This window comes from Lottia gigantea (assembly GCF_000327385.1).
Source record: "Lottia gigantea unplaced genomic scaffold LOTGIsca_16, whole genome shotgun sequence".
Classification (NCBI taxonomy): Eukaryota; Metazoa; Mollusca; class Gastropoda; family Lottiidae; genus Lottia; species Lottia gigantea.
This window is the reverse complement of record NW_008707965.1, coordinates 3,470,094-3,494,402: the sequence shown is the minus strand read 5'-3', so window position 1 is coordinate 3,494,402 and position 24,309 is coordinate 3,470,094. Positions and strand designations below refer to the sequence as shown.

At 32.6% G+C, this 24,309-nt stretch overlaps 1 protein-coding gene across 1 annotated transcript; it reads left to right on the top strand.

The window, feature by feature from the left end:
• Nucleotides 1–372: 372 nt before the first annotated feature.
• Nucleotides 373–22,262, top strand: LOTGIDRAFT_158333 (hypothetical protein; the record flags this gene model as incomplete). The annotated part of the gene is made up of 4 exons (XM_009051046.1): nucleotides 373–559; nucleotides 7,357–7,620; nucleotides 21,925–22,164; nucleotides 22,249–22,262. The coding sequence occupies 4 exons, from the start codon at nucleotides 373–375 to the stop codon at nucleotides 22,260–22,262; spliced, it is 705 nt and encodes a 234-aa protein (XP_009049294.1).
• Between the last annotated feature and the right edge of the window lie 2,047 nt (nucleotides 22,263–24,309).

The following is a 24,309-nucleotide window of genomic DNA, read 5'->3' as shown; positions in this document are numbered from 1 at the left end:
GTTGTTGAGCTGATGTCAGAATATCTTGTGATGTAATTAGTTATCGGTCACTAAACTTATTTTGATTGTTCCCTTGGCCGTACTTTCTGATGTCTTATGATCTTAGAGCCCACAACTTTTAATGCACTGGATTTACCTGTATGATTTTTGCTGGATGGTTTGCAGACGTAAATTTTTCGATATAACCTCAATTAATAAGAAAGGTCACACAACGTTTTAATGCACTGATTTACCTGTATGATTTTTGCTGGATGGTTTGCAAACATAAATTTTTGGATATAACCTTAATTGATAAGAAAGGTCATTGTGCAACTTTTGAAAATTTCTTGATTTTTCTATTTTCAGTGATGTGCCACAAAACAGATAGATAAAATGGATGGCGTCCATAGCAACTCGACACGGCAGAAACCTCAACCTCGGGTTCAACGCCGCTCACGAATGAGGAATAGAGGTAGTCAGACATGTAGCTCATCAGACGAAGATTTTCATTCGGACGACAATCTACGCCCTTACGAGGAAGTTAAAATTGCGCATCACGACAAGAAACTGTCAGGTCTAGGTAGGTGGAATAATTTTTGATTGATATCACCTATGTAGTATTGTTGTATGTTGCCTGCGATTGAATGAATGTTTTAAATTATAAATGAAGATTCCAGTTGCATTAACATTTCTGCTATATAAACTCATCCAAGCGAACACAAAATTATTTTCTTTTGTTGTAATTTTGATACTGGGTCAAATTAACATATAACATAACCAAGCACACTATTGTATTTGTTTTAAAGTAGGATAAAGTCTTTTCCTTAAAAATTCAAGTAGCCTTCTTACGATTCTAACCGTAAAACGAAACCCGCGATCCAAAACATTATTATGCAGAAACAATGGCAGCAGCTTATGAATTTTTCACAAAATTACTCCGATTCTGAATTTCTGTAGCACAGAAAAAGACCTTAGACCTGTAAATACATTTTGTGTTGAAATTGCCTCTGGAAGCCGATGCTGTTAAAATTCGAAATTTGATTTTGAACCAAATCAAAGCAACACAATATTGATATGAAAATTGAAACCAAATCCACAAATATTGCAAAATATCATTTTCTAATTAAATTTAGAATTGTCATAAACAAATTTGAGGGAATTAATTTGAAAAAAATTGTTGAGCATGAGAAAATGTTGTGGTTTAAGGTAATTATCTTTTAGTCAGTCATGTTCACATTGTGAGATAACTAGTTCACGATTACTGTTTCATACCAAATTATCATAACTCATCTCTACGAACCTCTTGTTTTTCACTTAAGCAGTTGGCCGATTTAAAGTAATGCGGAAATAAAAGGCAAGAATTAAAAAAGATTTCGAAAGAATTTAAGACTTGCTATTGGATGATTGATGTTGTTTTTAGTGAATCGTCATGGCGATTATATTGTCTTTCTCGTTCGTAATTGTTGATGAATTGACGACACGATTAAATCTCCATTACGTTATTCCAAACAATTTTTAAACGATTTTACATGTTCGAGACATTATTGTCTGAATTTTTTAATAGAAATATTTGTGTGCATCTTTAAAGAGATTTCAGAGAAGTTTTTGAGCCTTTTTTATGACCGTGGAAGACATTTTGGATTTTATTTTGCACCATTCTAAATCCCCGAACACGTCTGCGAAGCCTTAAACGAAAATTGCGACATGGAATTTTTTTTTGCTCGTTCATCACTGTCAGACGTTTATTAAGCCACAGTTAAAAACAGGAAATAAAGTTGAGAAAGGAAAATAAATGTCTTGTGTTTTACGCGTCCTCATCATGCAATAAGCTCGTCTCTGAAGGAGAGTAGAAAATCCTTTTAAAATCTCCATCACTTTCTTCTCGCTAACGACAGACATTTTGATGAGATGAAAGTTGACGCGAGAGATAATCCACCATGATGAATTCGATACAACATGCAACTTTTCATTGTCACAATAAAAGAAAATAAAATTTAATTATGATGTATGGAATTGTTTCTTGAGGTTTAAGAATCAAACGTGAATTAATGGTTATTTTGCTTTGAAGATGTTGCCACAGGACCATATTTGACACTGTTTCTGTTTTATGTCCTATTGATTTGATCTTTCGTAATGAAATCTTAATGACTTGTTTTCCTTAATTGGACACTGCATGGTGTCATCTGCATTCATTTGCCCCGTCAGGTGCAGTTGGATGTTGAACTTCATTTTATTTTTTTTAAACCAGATAAGTACTGGACAGTGGGAATATACCCCTTTTTAGCTTTTCTCAAGATGTAATATTATTTTAATAAAACTAAAGACAGACAACCGATTTTTGTTATGTGTTCAAGTTTTCATTAGCCACATCAATGGACATTGTTCAAAAGAAACATTGCATAGGCCACTTTGTCAATGACTTTTGTCTCACGTGACCACAAGGTTCAAATAAAAAAAATTTCTAGAACTGAAAATGTTTCTTAAAAATGCTTTTATTCAATGCACACGACAGACTCAAAACATTTGTTCAGAATTCAAATAATTTTTTTTGCTAACATGCACGACTTACTTTTGCCATGAAACAATTTCTGTCGTGTGCATTGAGCTTTAGGTACAGATCTGAAGGCTGTGAAATTTCACATTTTTTCATGAATCCAATAAGATACAGAACAGTAGGATATAAACTACATATCATTTCATTTGTCCAATAAGATACAGAACAGTAGGTTATAAAACTCCATTTCATTTCATTAGTCCAATAAGATACAGATCAGTAGGATATAAAACTACATTTCATTTCATTAGTCCAATAAGATACAGAACAGTAGGATATAAACTACATATCATTTCATTAGTCCAATAAGATACAGAACAGTAGGATATAAAACTCCATTTCATTTCATTAGTCCAATAAGATACAGAACAGTAGGATATAAAACTACATTTCATTTCATTAGTCCAATAAGATACAGAACAGTAGGATATAAACTACATATCATTTCATTAGTCCAATAAGATACAGAACAGTAGGATATAAAACTCTTTTTCAAATATTTTAAGGTTTATGTATGAATACGCATTCATTAACACAATAAGATACAGAACGGATGTAAATTTCAATGCCACAAAAAACAAGGAATATTTAGATATAGTCTGCTAAGTTTTTGGTTAGAATTTACATAAGATTCTTATTCAATTCCTTGGAGACGGGAGAAATTATTTCACACCATAAGCTGCCATTTTCCTTCGAAGATTATAAAAAGATTTACATATTTCACACAGAAGAATAAAGAAGGAGCTGTCTTGCTGTTATCAATTAGGAAAGGTTTTGGTGGAAGATGTTGCCCTTGGAGATTTGAAAATTGCAGAAGTTTTTTGATAAAAAATGACATTTTCAAAAAGTCTTGCGTAAAAACAGGAAGAATGGAGGATTTTTGTTAAATTGAAATAAGAGCCAGGATTGTTACAGACTTCGATACGAAACTCCCGGAGGGTGTTGGAATAATTTAGTCATGTATATATTTGTGTCATAGGGAATAAATGTTGAAAGTGTCTCCTCTATGTGACATTTTGGTTGGAAGAAAGGAGATTCAGACTTTGGCACTACTTCCAGTAGGGTTTCGAAATAGTTAAGACTTCTTTATATGTTTGAATACTTCATTTCAATGTGAAACATTGGGTGGAAGTAGTTTTTTGTTGCTTGACTTCAAAGAGATTCAGAACTTTGGCATGGCTCCGACTAGGGTTTTAGGAATAGTTTAGACTTAAAATATTTTGTATGTCCCAAAACATAAATTTTGAAATTTTGTTCTCTATTGGTTGGGATTATTTTTTCGTTACTTAACCTCATTGAGCTTCAGAACTTTTGCACGCCCCCCCTAGGGTTTATTAATAGTTTTGTGTTAGGTCACTTGAATTTTGCTGTGTAACAGATCAGGAATGTAACATACCCTTTCTCCCTGATGACGTGTTGGGTGGAACTATTTTCTACAAATCTCTCAACATATGGGACGGATCACGCAGCTGGGTAGTAATTTCTCCCCAAAGGACAATGTTTCATTCCATATGAAGTCTGCTTTCCCTTGAGACCCAAATTGATGAGGAATTCTGTCAAAATTTATCAATTTAGTGGCTTATGGAAGATCAAATTTGAATTTTTCATTTTCATATGGGATATATTGTTTCAAAGATCATATGTTAGATAAACAGCTGTAGATTGGATTGTGAGGGAATACCAATATTATTACATATAGCAAGATTAAAACATTCAAGTTGCAACTCCAAATAGCCATGGTCTTTTGAATGATTGGTATCTGTACTAATATTTCCCTTTACACCATCCAGTTTGACTTACTGCTATATTTACATTGCATTTTATGCTCTCATGGTTGCCCTACTTCCTATAACTCTTTTCACCCTCTAGGATGGCTTATTGCTATTTTACATTGCTTATAAACTACCAAGTTGGAACTACATTAGAAGTGATAATTAGAACATGTCAAACTACTCTCTGTTTGTCTTATTTTTGGGGATCTAGACCTACTTGCTATGTCTTAAAATATATTCTGGGTCGAATATGAAATAATTGACTTACGCTTTAAAATAATAAGCAATTAATAATAATAATAATGAAAGACTTGTGATTGAACGACAGTAATAACATAACGACTGACGAAAGCTTAGCCAATATTTTGTAAAGTAATTATATTGAGAATTGATTTTTCTCCCTGGTTGAAGAGTAGGTCTATAAATAGTATCAAATGGTGAATAATTGACGTCCGGATATTAGGTAATTTTGTCAAAGACTTGCTGATGTGATTAAGACCTATTATGTCCATGTGAACTCTATAAATTAACTCAAAATATAATCATAATAAATGGCATTGAAATATGTAAGCTTTCATGTGATTAAGATCAAAGTCCTTGTGAACTCTATAAATTAAGAAATAGGTGAACAACTCACTAATATAATATAGTGCATTAAAATAAGTAATCTTTCATGTGATTAAGACCGAAGATAGTTCAATTGCAGAATGGTTATATGCTTTCAGAATTAAACGTAAGCAAAATTCCATGTGATAAAAATAACTGGCCATTTTGAACTTTTAAGAAAAGTGACTTATGAAATTATGCTATACTGCTCTATTTTAAATAGTGATTCAAAACTTTTGGCTATTTGTAATTTTGGCTTTTATAGGTAAAATTTTTGGCTATTTAATTAAATCAATTTGGCAAGTCAATGGCATGTAGCTCGTGTGAAATTTAAACTTGTTGATACCAAATTATGTCCAAAATTGTCAACAAAAAGAGAAATACATCCCTAAATAAAACCAGAAGATGAATCCATTGTCTACATTATTGTATGGTCTTAGATTATGTCTTTAAAATTCAGTTATGTTTTTCAATGTTGTGATATTATAAGACTGGTTGATGAGACTGGTCCATGCGACTGGTTAACCTGGTTAACGAGACTGGTTAATAAGACTGGTTATTGAGGCTGGTTGACGAGACTGGTTGACGAGACCTCACAATATTTCTTTTAAATATTCAATAGGCTTGATGTGAGAACTCATTACAGTATCATTAAATCTAGTCAATTGTATATTTAGATCGTTATAGCGACACTTTAACGATATTGATATTTATGTCATCTCACGTGTTCGACACCATTTTCCATTTACATTGTCCAATAAATTTCTACGAGAGAGGATGTAGGTTTTGAATTAACAAGACATTTCAATCTAAGAATTGTACAAAATGACAAGATCATATTGTTGTGAAACAAATCCAATCATTGGTAAATTCAATTTGTTTTCATATCGAACTATATTGATTTAGACGTTTCTAAATATTTATTCATCATAAAAAATTCCTCGATCACATTTGTCATTGTCTGCTAGTGTTTGGTTTTACGCGTGAATTTTTACGAAAAATTAAGTAATTTGATTGAGCGTGAAGGTAGACATAACACAAAATAATTGGACACTTGAATATATCAGTCTGTTTGTTTGTTTTCGATATCAATTTCATTCAATTCCAGAGCCTACCATGTTTTTTTCTTTCTCAGAAATTTTATTTTTGTTTATTTTTTTGATAAAATCCTGTTGACGTTTGATGAGACATTTAAATTCGATTTATAAATTCAGTCTCATTCATTTATTTTTAAACAAGATCTACATACATTGACAATTAAACACATTTGTAAGCAAAAACATGGCTTTTAAATTAATTTGCATTTTGATGAAAAAACTGTTGACTCTTGCCAGGCAATCTTTTAGATTCAATCAAACCTTAATAAATTAGTCTCAGGGATAAATCTGAATACAATATCAACAGAAATGAGAATTATAGGAATAATGTCAAGAGAACTTTGGCTTCAGCATGCTAGTGTTATAATCATAGCAATGGTTATTGAAGCTTCTATTAATGGTATACTACCTCTTAGGATGACCAAATAATTCAAAATTTAAACTTGGCGAAAATGAGTCTTTGTTCATCAGTGGACTTACCTAGTGTGAAAATTATACAACAGAATTCCTGTATAATCCAATCAATCCATAAAACTAAGTCATTATTCATTAAATTAAATAATTTAAAAAATGCTTAGAAGGGTGTTTCAATAATTACTTAGTTTAATGGATATATCGTATTATATAGAGATTTTATTCTTTAGTTCAACTGATGAATATATACATTTGTTGACCAAGTTTGAGACTTTGAATTTGCCCATTCTAAGAGGTAGTATAACTTTAACAATGCATGAATGTGCTTGAATGGTTGTATAATGCAAATATATTCTAATATTATATTATAGTAATAATAGGCATCTATATACATATTTTACAAAAAATTGCTTGATCGATTTTTAAATTTTTTTAGCCTTTGTGATTTTGGATCAAGCAAATTTTTGTTTATAATTGATTATTTAAGATATCCTAACTACAAACTTTTAAAGGTTTTTGATTGGTTGAATAAGTATTTAATCATTAGTCAACCAATCAGAAGTTGAGTTAAGATATCCTTTATAAAATATATTTAGTTCTATCTTTCTATGCTTTTACAATAGCCTATCTTACACTGGAACTTCATTGGATTTTCAAAATTAAGTTTTGGATTGCTGCAGCCACGTGTTTTTCATATATCTTTTTGCAATGGCCTGCAAGTTTTCTCATGAATACAATGACAAAAATTATTAAAAATTAATTTAGTTTAATAACTGACTTGGTTTGTAACACATGTTTTTAGCTGGCTTTTTTCAATAAAAATTTTGTCTCACTGAGAAATTACAGTGTTCAATATCTGTAAATGAAGTACCAATGTTTGACAATATCTATATTGTATTACATGTTGTATTCAGAATGTGCCCTTTGCTTTAAGGTTTGACGCCAAATGAGCATGCAGTGTCGCCTATTGGACATACAAATTCTGGTCATGCACGTGCGTACAGTTATATGAGTGGCTCCGATGAAGAGATAGAAAGTGCCAAACCAGCAGCAGTGCCATTACTGGGTAGAAATGGAGCCTTTCAACCAGTGGTCAGATGTCAAGATCTCCAAAATGGAGATCACCGTTGTAAAATGGCGCAAACGTCAGAATCTGAAGAGGATAATCGTCATCCTGTACGAAGAACAAGTCGGACAGGTAAATTGATATCTTGATTACATCATTATCATCATTATCATTACCTTGGAAACATGACATTATGACATCATTATCATAGCGTCATCACATCCTCATGGTAACCAAGTTTCATTTGACATCATGATGCACTACCATCATAAATTGACCTTTGTACCCTTTTGTCCAGTACAGTGCTTGTATCCATTTGCTTTAAATGTTTTATGTAGCTAATATTATCATTATAGTGGCTTTAAATGTTTTTTATGCTATGGCTTTAAGTGTTCATTATATCAGCTTTATTTATACCCCATTCACCAATTTGTTGATATTGTGGCTTTAATTGTGCTAACCATTGTGGCTTTAAATACTGCAATTTAACCATTGTGACTTTAATTGTGCCAACCATTGTAGTTTATCATGGTTTTGAAATATTGCAATTTAACCTTTTCAGATTTTCTGCGTCATAAATTTGTCATTTTTTTTTTATCGTATCATATTCAGTTTTAAAGCTTTTAACTCCTGTGTTCGAATCAGATTACTCAAAATAACTCATCCTGTATAATATAGGCCTAAGTATCTCAAATATTTTCTGACTGGAATCGTAAACTTAACAACCATTTCTGTCCACTTAGCTAATAATGGTTGATTGGTATTTAGGTTTGTCAGTGATATTTGTGCCTGTGCTTTACATAGGAGTCTCTATGAACTTCCTCACTCTTAATACCCCATTCTGAGCTACCCCACATAGCTAATAATGTTTATTTGATATTCATCAACGTCAATTTCACTTCAGGAAGCTTTCTTTATATTTTATCAAGGTTTGAAAATTGCGTAAACAATACCAATATGTTTTGGTAATTAGCGATAAAATATCTCAAGTTTGTCAGCGAAGATACAGCCGTAAACGTAATTTTACACCAAAACACATTTTTTACGTCTGCACACATCATTTGACGTCGATGCGTCACTCAACAGACGTCAGAAGGCTTACTCTTTATGCTTCCTTGAATATATTTTTATAATTAGAACTGTAAACAAACAGCAGGATGATTCTATTGTGCTCTCTCAAACATTGTTCAGAATTAGAAACAAAACAAACACACTGTATCCAATTGTTGTGTAATATTTCTCTTGTCAACTCGCCCCATGCTGATAAATATCCGTACAAGCAAGACAATTCCAAATCTCATTAAATGTATGGCAATATCGAGAGTAAAAGTTGCATGGTAGTGGACTCCTATAAAGAGAAGTACCATCAGGTGTTTTGGAAAGAGTAAGCATGGTCTGCTTCTGTTCCTTTTGTGGACATTTATGGACTTTGAGATATAACAATCTAAGAAACTGTAGTTTTAGTTCATTTTATCCAATCAGATCACTGTATTTCTGAAAGCTCTACTTATTTTAGTTTAAAAACTTGAAACGATGCGCTGCTGTTCTAAAAGAATTTATACGATGTTAAATTTTAATTGTTAAGTTCTTCAATGATTTAGAAAGCAAAACTAAACAAAAACTTAACGAAAGAACTAAAAAGTCTGTAAAAGAACTACAATTGTTTCTGCATCTTTGCACTCTACTTAAAAGTTCACATCTGATGCCAAAAGTCTACCCAAATTCTCATCAGAAACTCATCGTTTTTAACGCACGCTGGTAACGACTTAAATCGCAGGGACTTGATAATAATTGTTTTCTAATTAGAAATAGATTTAAACCAGAAACACGTAAAATCTCTCAACAGGCCGACCTATAGCCATTTTATTTTGATTAAAGATACATTTGGTAACGTTCAAAACGGATTAAATAATGATTTCAGAAATCTAATTCTTTTTCCCCACCAACACGTCTGTCAAAACTGAAACCGAGCCGCGACAATTTTCTTCGGCTTCAAGAAAATGATGGAATTTAAGAGAGAACTATTAGATGCTAAACGCACTTTAATGATTATCCGAGAATTTGAGAACATCAGAAGTCTACGGAAACGTAAATGATATCCTCAAGTTTTCAGACATTAAGGCCGGTTAGGAAATTAACGAGAGTGTTTTTGGAAACGTAATCTGATAGAAAATGGCGTGGTAAATTTAAAAAAGAAAATGGCGTGGTAAATTTTAAAAAAGAGATCAAACTTCTGTATTGAAGCCTAAGGACCTAGGCAGGAAACACCAGGATAATCTAAATTACTGTTTTTGGAGAACTCTTATGATTAGAAAATTGTTCTGGAAGTTTTGTTGTTTTGAAACTTTCAGTGGAAGTTTATGATCAACCAGGATAGTAAATGGGCCTGAAAAAGCAATAGGGGCAAGTTTTAGTATATGATTGGTGAATACAGTCAAATCAACAGGCTAGAGCTCTAGTCAGACATGACTGGTAAATACAGTCAAATCAACAGGCTAGAGCTCTAGTCAGACATGACTGGTAAATACAGTCAAATCTACAGGCTAGAGCTCCAGTCAGACATGACTGGTAAAAACAGTCAAATCAACAGTCTATAGCTCTAGTCAGACATGACTGGTAAATACAGTCAAATCTACAGGCTAGAGCTCTAGTCAGACATGACTGGTAAATACAGTCAAATCAACAGTCTAGAGCTCTAGTCAGACATGACTGGTAAATACAGTCAAATCAACAGTCTAGAGCTCTAGTCAGACATGACTGGTAAATACAGTCAAATCTACAGGCTAGAGCTCTAGTCAGACATGACTGGTAAATACAGTCAAATCAACAGCCTGGAGCTCTTGTCAGACATGACTGGTAAATACAATCAAATCAACAGTCTAGAGCTCTAGTCAGACATGACTGGTAAATACAGTTAAATCAACAGCCTGGAGCTCTTGTCAGACATGACTGGTAAATATAATCAAATCAACAATCTAGAGCTCTAGTCAGACATGACTGGTAAATACAGTCAAATCAACAGGCTAGAGCTCTAGTCAGACATGACTGGTAAATACAGTTAAATCAACAGCCTGGAGCTCTTGTCAGACATGACTGGTAAATATAATCAAATCAACAATCTAGAGCTCTAGTCAGACATGACTGGTAAATACAGTCAAATCAACAGGCTAGAGCTCTAGTCAGACATGACTGGTATATACAGTCAAATCAACAGTCTATAGCTCTAGTCAGACATGACTGGTAAATACAGTCAAATCAACAGTCTATAGCTCTAGTCAGACATGACTGGTAAATACAGTCAAATCAACAGGCTAGAGCTCTAGTCAGACATGACTGGTAAATACAGTCAAATCGACAAGCCAGAGCTCTAGTCAGGCATGACTGATAAATACAGGCCAATCATCAACCCTGACCTAAGTGATTCTGATGTTTAGTTTATGTGCCGTTGGTATGAATTCTGCACCATGAGTCAGGGATTGTGATCCACACTAATCTTTTAAACAGACGACACCTCACATATTATCTTACTGCAGACTTGGCTACTAAAACCATTAACTTCATGTTAACTGACTTAAATTAAGATTTAATGTCAATTTCCATTCCAAGTTAGTATTTTAGTGGAATTTCTTGGTACTAAATGCTTCTTGGAAATTCAATAACATGAACCAATATTTTCTAGTTCATTTTGAAAAAGATACTTTCATTTTATTTGTTAATTTCATAGTTAAAGGGACATTCTGCTTTTTTTCATTACATAAGGTTTTTAACTTTACTGTACTAATAATATCAAGCCATTATAAAGCCGAACACCAAATCTAAGTCAAACTGCTTAATTAACAATTAGTACTCTCTGTTTTTAATTAACCCTCTTAAACAAATTCAGTTTGATCAAGAAGATACATAGATATAAATAGTATATTTTAGAAATATTTCCAGGTATAATTTATAATATTTTTGATAATGAAAATATTTCACGAATAAAATGCTAAGGCCCTTTAGGTGCAATTTTTTTGCAATCAGGTTATCACATTGTCTCAAAGTTTGAACCCCATTTTTGATTTTTTATCAATTTTTAGATTTATTCTAATACTGTAATTTATAGTCTCTACTTGTGATCTTGGCCAGTGCTTCTACAGGAGAGTATCTCTTCTAACACCTGACACTATTTTGAAAATTACCATGTCTTGGATTTGTTCAGTTTGGAGTCAATTTTGAAAAATATGTTAATATTTCACTCTACGGTTTAGATATTTTTGTATTGAGGTTTTCTTGCTTATTTTTGAATGAAACTTGCTGGTATAAATTACTCATCCAGAAAATAAATTCTTCGACAATTCAACCACCTGTTTCTGTAGTATTCAAGTTTTTATCAAGGACCAGCTGGTAGACAGGATCCCCATGAACCTTAGATTTTATACTTGTAAAATAATTACCCAAAGGTTTTTCCAATGACCAGCTTGTAGAAAGGACCCTCTTGAACCTTAGATTTTATACTTATTAAATAATTACCCAAAGGTTTTTCCAAGGACCAGCTGGTAGACAGGATCCCCATGAACCTTAGATTTCATATTTGTAAAATAATTACCCAAAGGTTTTTCCAAGGACCAGCTGTTAGAAAGGACCCTCTTGAACCGAGTTTGTTACCCTTGTAAAACTAGGTTGTTTCTATTTATAAGATCTTCATGAATCAAAAATTCTATGCATGATAGATTAACTTTTAAATCATGTTTTAATTTGATGGTTTAGTACCCATTAGCTCTCGTTCTTGTTGCAAAACCACATGTGTCTATACAGTTCTAAATACTGTTTTTAAGTTCATCTTGAAAGTGGTTGATTAAAGGTTTGAAATGTTTGAAAGAATGATGAATGGACGTTAAGTGAAAGTTTGAAACTTTGAAAGTTGGTAATTTATGGGAGGAGAAGTGACTGACTAGTCTAACGATGGAACTGTGATGAGAAATTGTTTTAAACATGGATGGGTGGTGAGATTTACCTTCAAGATATCTGATAAAATAAGCTAGAGATTGGTTACACACAGAGGCGATTGGTGAAATTACAGCATCCAAGTTTGAATCCAAGAGTTAAATGTAACTTTGTGTTGCAAAAGTTCACCCCTTTTAAACAAGATCAGTTATCATTGATATGAAAAATGATTTAAATAGGATCAATATAATCACTTGGAATCAAGGGCCCCATTTTACACAAAATGGGAATTTGTCGTAAGTGTTAAGTTTTACATTGAGAAATACAACAAAGTTGATCTAGAGAATTTTGGTGAAACAGACCCCGAGCTCTTGTGAGCCAGAAGATCATTTGCCCTGACAGATAAAAGAAGTGAAACCAGTTTGTGATGTTTTTAGGCGAAACATTCCAGTCTGAAGTGTGAGAAAATGAGAAAGACTGTATTACCGGAAATTTATCATATATCTTTCAGTAGATTCTGGTGAAAACATGCTTGTTGGTAATTACTAGGGTTAATTATATTCTCAAAGATGTGTGAAGCTTTCTATAAATCATCATAATCAACCAGTTTAAAGTGGGGTCAAAATCTAAGACTTGCTAAAACTTTAGAAAAACTCATTAGTTTTCATTGAAAACAAAATTTATGATATTCTAGAGGGTTTTAAAGTGTAAAAATGAATGAACCTTTTTCTCCACAGCTTGACTGAGAGAAAATCCCAATTTTAGGAACTACTGTAAGATAATATCATGATTAAACTAGATTTAAAATCAATTTCAGTTATCTTATTGTCTGAGCAAAGAAAAAAGTTTTTTGAATTTTTCCCATTATTTTTAAGAGAATTGGAATAGCAGCCTCAATATAATACTGTTAGTCTTAGAATGACTTTGTGTTGATAAAAATATAAACATCACACATTACGTCTTCAAAATTTGTTTTAACAGAGGACAATTTTCAGCCAAAATTTGATTTTTAGGGTTGAAATTTCTAGGAGAGAAATATTTCTTTACAATGTAAACTAACAAAAGATTATATTTTTATCACCTCAAAGACATTCCAATTCTCTTATAAAATATGGAAAAAATTAAAAAATTGCTCAGACAATAAAAGGTTTTGTGAATATGATTCATGGAAACTGCAAAAACCTAGCTCAAAAACAGTAACCTTAGTTTTTATCAGTGGTCATCTGATTGGTCTATCTGTAAAATCAAATCGAAGTTTAGCATTTTCAACCAATCAGATCATCAATATATTTCTTAAAATCTTAACAGACCCCACAATCGTGTGGTCAGTTAAAATCCGAACATAGTGAATTTGAGAGTTCTCTATTAGATTAGTCACACGGCTATTTAATTACTCAGAAATCCTCAATACATGATATTTCTTACAAATTGTTCGTAAACTCGGCACGGAATATCCATTTTGATAATTCATTTTGTCCTAGACATGTACTTGTAGAATAATTTCTATGGAATCATGCAAAAATCATGTACTATGACATGATACGAGCTTTTAATTACTTATAAATATAGCGTTGCGCGGAAGATGGTTGTACATGTTATTTGAATGATTAAGGTTTCCGTGACGATGTGTGGAATTGATACATTCCGAAGGATCATCATTTTCATTAAAGATATTATAACTTGCTGTACAAATGAAACGCGGCTGTAATTCAGGGATGAATTATATTTATTAACAGATAATGACTCCCTCGCAAATATTTCAGCTCGTAACCACAGAGTTTTTGTAAATGATAAAAGCTAGATTTATTGTCGTAGTTCAGTTTGGTTCAGATATTATTATACCCATTCTAGATTCAGCATTAAGTAAATATCTTGAAGTCTCAAATTAAGTAGTTGAAAAGTACATCCATTAAACAGATTTGGCAAAATTGAGGTAAATGTGTGCTGATCATAAAGCTCTGAAAGTTCAGACAATTCTCTGATTATCTGGTGATTCAACCTCACTCGGGAAATGTTTTCCACTTTCAGAGAGTTCACAAGCTCTTTTTATTCCTCAGTTGCTTATTTAATTTGACCGCCTTTGATTTGTGATCTGATATTTTGCCTCTCAGGTTCACTTTCAGAGAGTTCACAAGCTCTTTTTGTATTGCCACAATTTCTTGTGTATATCTCTTGTGATTTACTCTGTGTAATTTGACCACCTCTAATCTACTCAGTGAAAACAAGATGATATAAGTACAAATTAATGGAAATAATCGGCTTGTTGTCGTAGAAACACATGTGCAATAAATTCATTAGTGGATCTCAAGTTTCGTGGAATTCTTCGTCTTTTGAGTCTGATTATTCAAGACTGGCGTCTAATTTAATCAAATAAGACTAATTGCCACACTTAACGAAGAAATTCTTCCTCTTTGACGTAATTCTCCAGGCTTTCAAGACCTTTTTCTGCCAAAGTTCCAGTTTTTGTTTCGGAATTCTTTTAATCTACCATATTTTAGTCGAGTATTTTGTGTTCATTATATAATTATGGTTAATATCTTCGTTAAGTATCTCTTTAATTAGTGAAAGATGTTCTAGGCTAGACTTGCCAACTTAGAGATGGTCAAGTTGACTTCAAAACCCTCTTTAAGTTTTGTATTTCCCAGATTGTAGACATACAGTAAGTCAAGTTGACTGATCAAGACCATCTTATTTTTTGTGTTTTCTTCATTTTCTTCAAGTCAAGTCAGACGTCTGTGTAATATCGGCCCAACCTTCGGAGATTGGGGGTACAAATAGGGGGCAGACTTTGTGGCAACTTTGTGGCAACTTTGTGGAGACTCAATCCCAGAGAGAATTTTTGAAAAATTGGACTGACACTGGTACCGTCACTGCTCATGTGATTCTTGCAATTCCATTCTAACTAAGTGTTTTATCAGATCACTGGCTCTAAAGCTGATAATATCTAAGGGCCGCTTGTGATGGGCAATACACATAAAAACTTTCGAAAAACCTTTAAAATCCCTTTAAATTAGAATGATATTACTTTAAATTGTCCATGATGAAGGTAGAAAAACTTTCACAGATGCAAAAGTTCGTGAAATTTTTGAAATCTTTCAAAGTTTCTTGCATTGTTCACTGCTGAATCAAAAATACAATAATTAATTCTAATCTATTGATGTCTGATATAACATTATTTTATAAAATTACAATTTCTAATTCTGATCACACAAAGAAAGATGAGATAGAAGATAAATTTTCTAAATGAATTCACTTAGCACACTATCTGGAAATCATCTTGCCATCAACGTGCATACTTGATAAAAAAAAGATTATTAAAAACCAAGCCTATAAGGTAGAAAAACGCGACCAATGTGGTAATTTTGCGATGATGCTGATGATAACGATAACGAAAATCATTATGCATCTTTTGTTGGGGACCATGTTAGCTGGTGCAATTTGCAACGCGTTGAGAGTTTGACGTAAAATGATATAACTTATTCATGCTCTACGTCTGGTTCATCAGTTTTGCTTGAGAAGTTGCATTATGACAGCAATAATAGAGTCTAAATTATTCAATGAGAACCTAATCAGCGTTAGTAAACTGTTTAGTTTTTTCTGTGGCGTTGAAGTTTGCATCTATAAGTGATGTATATTGAATGAATTCAATGCAATTAAGACTTTAAAAGTTAATGTTTTTTGAAGTATGTGTAAATTAAATTTTTCTTAAAAACTAATAAATAATGAGTAAAATTGAATTACGTCAATACCTTGATGTTAAAAATATGAACTAGAACGTGGAAATGCCAATCAGCCCAGGTTCATTTCAAGGGACACGTTCCTCATCTGTTTGAGCCTTCAAATCCATATGAGTACAGAATTACCAGGAATTGAAAGTTAAAATGATGACTTGTCTTTACTTGAAACTATACACCATATATAGAAATAGAAAGTGAAATTTCTAGTTTGAGGTATATTTGTAGGGATAGTGACTATTAACATACAACCACCTAAAGTGGCAAACCCAGGCCATGTATTCTCTAAACAATCTTAGCACTAAGATGTCCTAGAATCAATGTTACAAGATAAGAACCTAGGATATCCTAGAATCAATGTTAGAAGATAAGAACCTAGGACATCCTAGAATCAATGTTAGAAGATAAGAACCTAGGACATCCTAGCGCTAACATCGTTTTTGAGAATACGTGTCCTGGTGTAAAAGGAATACACAATACACTGGGTAAAAAGTGCTTACTCTTCTCTCTCAAACTTGGCTGCGTCCAAAAATTTCCATCTGGAATGATTCAAGATAAATATTAGATTCATTTCATTTCAACATTCAAAATTTAAACCAAATGTGAATAAAGTGATTGACCAAGCAGATTACTGAAAAGTCTATAAGCACCTTTAAAATGTTAAATGTATCCTACTTTACAACTTCTAGGTAGCCATCTACTTTAAACCTCTACCTAAGTTATAAAATATTTAAAGTATAAAATGATATCAGTTGAATTTGTATTCCCGTATTTCCTCTGGAGATTTCAAACAAAAATCCTCGTCGACCTAAAAAAATTATGGTAAAAGAAAAAAGGACTTAAATATTCGCATGATAAGATCGAGTCATGCAACAGAAAAACCTATCTATTAGCTATCGTAATAAATTCTAAATCTCCACGGAAACATGGAGTCTGTTTTCTCGTCCCTGTGGACAGCCATCTTTAATCCGCAGTATCGTGCAAGTAATAATGTAAATTGTTTGCTTTAGTGTATGATGTAGAATATTTGTCATGGAACAAGATAATGATAATTTCCCAGGATGACGAGAGCTTATATTTGATTGTACGAGGAATTGTCCTGGGAAATGAACGGAAATATTCCACAGCAGACATAAAAAGAATATTACCACCTCTTTATTAATGTAAATAAAATGATTTTCATGCAGGTTTGATAATAGATATTTTGATATTTTATTAAGACTGCTGAGAGACTTAATATCCATCATTTTGCTAGACTTAAATGACATCTTTAATATAGGTTGATTCATCTATTGCAATCACTCTGACCATTATATCCTCTAAGCTGGCTTGCATTTATATATGCTGTTAGCTTCAAGGGATTGTAAAGAGGATTTTAAAATTTTTTATGCTTATCGGGGACACTGATAGCATTAATTTGCACCATTTCCACTACGCTGATGCTATCATTGTCCCTGATGCACATACAAAATTTAGAAAACCTCATTTCAATCTGTTAATGCTATCTGTAACATACTTTAAAATTTGTTTCAAAATTCTCTAGAATGGAAAAATGCTTTTTGTACCTTATACTATATTGGCTTCAAATGGCATCCTTCACATCCTTTTGGTTGGCTTAATGCTGATATAAAAATTATAAAATCACCATCTCGGTACAAAGTTTTCAAAATCTCTAAATGAGCTTCCAATTTAACCCTTTACCACTGCTAGGTTGGCTGAATTCTGATATGAAACACTATATAATACCTGAAAGCTTAAGAACTGAGTAACAACATCTTGATACAAAGTTTTTAAAAAAAAACTGTGTCTGCCAGGAAGGATTTAATTGTTTATTTTATGGAATACCAGAGATTTATAAAAACTGTAACAGTTATAACAAGTTTTATATTACATAATAAATGTAATTGACACGCTGAAAACAGTTTAATGGTGGGTGTCGGCTAACTGTAGGTTGAATTCAGATTAAACACCAATTAACAATATTAGTTCAAACGTAAAAACATCATCTTCACAATATCAAGCTATTACGAACTGTGTCTAATACCTTGACTGTCATAGCACTTTTCTTGTATCACTTAATGCATCAATGAATGTGGTGTAAAGGATATGCATTTTTCAAGACTTCAGGAGTTCTAGAGAACGAGAAATAATGTGTGTTTTATTCAAATTTGCCTTCGTTTAAAAAGTTTGATAAACCATATTCACTAATTGCTTATTTGGGAATTAACAATCCTCAGGGACTATTTTTTATTGGAACACAATTAGTGTAGGAATACAGTGGATTTTTACAAATTGTAATCAAGATCTAATCATTACCAAATCGGCCTATTTTTTCTTGAATCAAGAAGTTAATTTGTGACGGTGAGAATGCTTGGTTGGTTATTGAATTTGATTTGATGATATGATTCATTCGGCAGAGATTCCTTTACATTCTCGACCCTTTCCTCAACGCCTTATTTAATTAAAGATTTTCCCAATAAAATTCTCACTGATAGCCTCAGGTTCCAAGACTCACAGAATCGACTTTCCATTGACGGTCGTCGTAAAACAATTAAAACAAATCTTCAAATTGCTCTTCATTGCATAATAAGAGACACTTGACGGAATTTCCGACCCAGTTCTCTAATGAATTCCTTAATTCATAACGACAGAGCTTAAAGGTGTCTTGGAGGTTTGATCTAAAGATCAACAATACCAGGCTTAAAGGAAATAATTTGGCACCATTACATTGAACACCAGCCTCCAGAGGAAATAATTTGGCAACACTGCATTGATCTGTAGGGGAAATAATTTGGCAACTCTACATCAAGCGAAACCACAAGGGTATTATAAACTCATCTTGAGAATTGGCAGATTGTTGGTGAAGAAATCGAGTTGATTTAAGATTATTCAGACAGACCCTGGGGAAATCGTTCCCTGGTCTAATCTAATAGGCAGAATTGTTATTGTAGTCTATTGAATACCACGCAAGTGGCGAATAGCCATGGCCAGGCCACAATAGATGGTCAACTAGATAAACCATCTAGAATTGCTGAGAGCAGAGTTTTGATTGTAATGATATATTAAAAAGGAAACTATATAGTCTTGTTGTGATTGTTTTCTGGTTTGTGGTCAATATTTTGTGTAAACAGCTTGATTGCAAATCAAATGAAACAGTTTAATAGCCAGTTTTACTTCTCCATTTTGTACGAATGAATTCAGAACATATATCTAGAGTATACAATGAGGTGCACTTTTGATTTCCAACTGATGAGGAATTGAAAACTTGCATGGACTGTAGCCTTAGTTTGCAATCCAAAGAAAGAAAATAAAATCAAAAAGTTACAATTTGTATCCAATTTCTTTAGCCAAGTCGTCAACATATTTATTTCATGTATAAGAGTTGCTTTTCCAAATTTTGGGATTCACAAATATGAAGGAGCTTAATTCAATTTATGGTTTTGTTATGTAACGAACAGTTTTAGTCTAAACTTTTCCAAAGTAAACATTTTTTGTAAAGAAATACTGCTCAATAGCAAAAATTTATTTTTTCTTTATAGAGAAAGTCCAAATTTTGTATTAACAGCATGGAAACAACGCCTTTGGCTACAGTCAAATTTTGGATTGGACAAAAAGCGAATCTGAAGTAAAATCAACCAATCAAGATTAAATTCAATTTGTACGAATATCAACTCCAGAAAATGTTTAAATTCGTTATAATTAGAATTGCATCTTTTCTTTCTTCCTTGCGAAAATTAAATTTTGAAAATAAAAAAGGCCTAATCTGTAGCTTTATTGAATTTTCTTGGTTTCTCCTTATTACTAACTTGTTTTTTTTTTTACAAAGGGATTTTTCAATCTAGGATTTTCTTAGTAAGATTGAAATGTTTCATTTAAAGTGAATAGAAAGAGATGAACTAGACATTGTATGTATATCTGGGACATTCTAGCCTCTATTTGCTAAAGAATCTCTATTTCCAGAAAACTGTACATGATTATGAGGTTACTTTTTCAATTGCCAATTTTCTTTGTATCTGAGATAGTGATAGTTCAAATTATAAAGAACACAACAAACTTATTACTAGAATTACAGGAACCACAGACATCAAATGAGAAATCAGAATGGTGCAACAGAAGCTATAAGTATCCCCGATACACATACAAAGACTAGAAAATCAGAATGGTGTAAATAGAAGCTATAAGTGTCCCTGATATAAATACAAAGACTAGAAAATCAAAATGGTGTAAATAGAAGCTATAAGTGTAACTGATACACATACAAAGACTAGAAAATCAGAGTGGTCTAAATAGAAGTTATAAGTGTCTCTGAAATACAACAAAGATCAGAATGGTGTAAATAGAAGTTATAAGTGTAACTGATACACATACAAAGACTAGAAAATCAGAATGGTGTAAATAGAAGCTATGTCTCTGAAATACAACAAAGATCAGAATGGTGTAAATAGAAGCTATAAGTGTAACTGATACACATACAAAGACTAGAAAATCAGAGTGGTCTAAATAGAAGTTATAAGTGTCTCTGAAATACAACAAAGATCAGAATGGTGTAAATAGAAGTTATAAGTGTAACTGATACACATACAAAGACTAGAAAATCAGAATGGTGTAAATAGAAGCTATGTCTCTGAAATACAACAAAGATCAGAATGGTGTAAATAGAAGCTATAAGTGTAACTGATACACATACAAAGACTAGAAAATCAGAATGGTGTAAATAGAAGCTATGTCTCTGAAATACAACAAAGATCAGAATGGTGTAAATAGAAGCTATAAGTGTAACTGATACACATACAAAGACTAGAAAATCAGAGTGGTCTAAATAGAAGTTATAAGTGTCTCTGAAATACAACAAAGATCAGAATGGTGTAAATAGAAGTTATAAGTGTCTCTGAAATACAACAAAGATCAGAATAGTGTAAATATAATAAAAAATAGAATGAGTTGACTTGTAATAAATGAAAAAACAAATCACACAGTAACGTGCTAAAGACAATTAGAGAAAATATAGCTATGTTTCTTGATAAAGGGATTAGTCCCGAAACATAGCTATATTTACTCTAATTGTATTGAATTTTTACCTACTGTTTGCACGTTATCGTGTGATTTATTTTTTCCTTCTAAATAAAATATGCAATCCCCAAAATACGCAGGTTAAAGAACCTCTGATTATCCCTTTAACAAAAAGATTAGAAAGCAATGAATAAAAATAACAAATTGTCAAAGTTCAATCCAGGATTATACCAGTAATAGATGTTTACTTCTGTGGTTTCCTTAATCATGTCAATCTCACACGACTTATCTATTGCTCTGTGATCTAGGCCAGTGCTTTCATTGAGACTAGTCTCAATACACCCTAACACCAGCTTTGCCTCAATTCCAGCCTCTGATTTTGATAGTTTTGCAGAAAAATCATACGTAAGAGGTCCTAGTTTTTCTGTTCCTACACCAGACGACAACTTTCAAAATAGCTATCAGAGGCTGGAATAGAGGTTTAACTAACATCAGCTTGGTTGGGGAATTTTCTTAAGCAAAAGGCATCCATTTATACATTTTGAGGTATGTTTGAAGCTGGAAATAAATGAACGCATGATCGAAAATGTTTAAAATTTAACTCTTTTTCTTTAGAACGAAGCATTGAGGCGGGTGTTTTTTGTTGCTTTATTTCAAAATAATTGAAGGAGGTTGAAATTAAATGCCTCAGGTTTTTTTGTTGTTGTATTTTTCAGGTTCAGCTCCACCGCCAGAGCTTGTACTCATAATTCTTTTTTGTATTTTTCAGGTTCAGCCCCACCACCAGTGCTGCCACCGCCTCCCCCTCCCCCACCGATAGAAGACATTCCACAACGTAGTCCTGGTCCTCGTCATAAACAGTTTGGACCTTCCGTCAGGGGGAACTACTCTGATGCCGAGAGTATACGCAGGCAGCAACAACAGTATATGGATGATGATGTAGACTTCGAGCCACCATATTTAGTTCAAGGTACCACTTATAGCACTGCTCCTGTTATTTATTCTTCCAGTAAGTCCAGAGTTGACTATTAGCATGATTCCTTTCTCTCTGTATTCATCTTCTGCATATTTTGGTGGTTTGTCATATTTTCAGATTTCACCCTGTAATTCCAAAGGTGACCCTTGGCATCAATGTCTTTTGTCATTTGCATATTGGCTGGTAGATTTCCAAGAGCTGACTAACATTCAGAGTTAATCATTGTCTATTGTATTTTGATTGGTCATCTTTGGAATGACCTAAAACTTGGCATGATTCCTGTCTCTCAGTCTTCACAATCTAATTCCAATTAATTCTATTGATTGCCCTTAACTAAATCCTGCTATTAAAGGAGTTAACTGTGACATTTCCCCCTCTCTTGGCTTTTGCATATTGGTTGGTCATCTTTCAAAAACTAAATTCTGTGTAGTTATCTAAAACTCATCTTGTAATTCGAAGTATGATTTTGCTCTTGGACTATTGCATCTTAGTGATCATCTCTCTAGTTGTGTTCAACCTGCTGATGGAACTCATCTTTGGATCATTTTTTTCTGGACCACCAATAGGCTTCAAAATATTTAAAATGTAATCGACACAAAATTTTATACTGACATGATTTTTAAGACTTTTTAACAGGAAAGTTTAAGACACATATGATCTACATGATTACTAAAGAAAGATGTATATAAGAATTTACTTCCATTACTGTATTGAAAAGTTTTCGATAAACATGAGGAAAACAACGACCTTAAAATGAATTAGCTTTTAATTTCGACATTTTGACATGTATACAACAAGGCAGACCCATATTGCCACTTTAATTCCATTATCACCTCGTTACTGTTCTATCTATCAGTCAGATATCACCTTAATTAACACCTTGTAACATGGTAGAGTACTTAATACTTCAACTATTTTCATTTACCTACCATATTTCACACATATTTCACACTGGAAAATTCAGATGCATGGCACATTTTACTAGGAAGTCTGCTTTGCTGATTTTACTGAAACTATGATGCTTTGCTGATTTTACTAGGAAGTCTGCTTTGCTGATTTTACTGAAACTATGATACATGGCACATTTTACTGAAACTATGATGCATGGCACATTTTACTGGGAAGTCTGCTTGACACATTTCACTGAAACTATGATGCATGGCACATTTTACTGAAACTTTGATGCATGGCATATTTGACTGAAAAGTGAGGATTTTTTATATAGAAATTACACATAAGACCAAACCAAGTGCGCCTTTTTAGCATTTGGTAATCAGTTTCCAAAGGGAACCACTTTGCACCAACTTTATATTTTCTATAGGGTGTTATAGTACTATACTACAAGATGGAACTAAAAATAATTGGACTGAGATGTCAAAATTTTGTCATAAATATAAAATAATCAGAATGTAAATCAAAGCAAGCTGAAATTGAGAGTATAAAAAACGTGAAAATAAAAAGGTTAATGGTTAAAACATCTGATAAAGTTTAAACTTGAAAAAGTCATCAAGGATAGTTTTTAGTAAACTTTCCACCATTTTGATTTTTTCTGAACTCAGTAGAAGTTGAAAGTGGAATTAATTGGTACAAAGGTCAAACAAATCAGCTGGTACATTTTGGAAAGAAAATTCATATTTACTACCCTATTTTCCGCTCATTTATAATTCACATAGGACATTGACTATATTTCATTTTGTAGGACAATTTTTCTGTTATGGATGGAATCAGGGTTGTTGTTTTGACTATACTTGCCAGTTGCACCTGATAGATTTTGTCATTGTTATCATTGGAACTATTTTTAAACTATATTTATTTTTACACTTCAATACAATATAGTTGATCCAGAGACAAAGTTTATAATAGCCTATTTCGACCGTATCCATAAACAATAAGAAATTGTTCAATCAAGGCAATTCTATTAAAATATACAAAATGGTTTACTTTGAGAGACAACGATTGTTATGGATATAGACTTCTATTTGAACACAACATTTCATTACACATACAGGTAACAACTGTTGTCTCTTAATGTGCAGTGATACTTCTAAATGTCTTACAAGGATTAAAAATGGTTAACATTTATAATATAATAAAAACTTACAGCTTCAAGTAAAATATTTGTTTTAGTTAAAATGAAACAATGCTTTTTATTGAAATTGGCAGACTTGATGAGTTAAA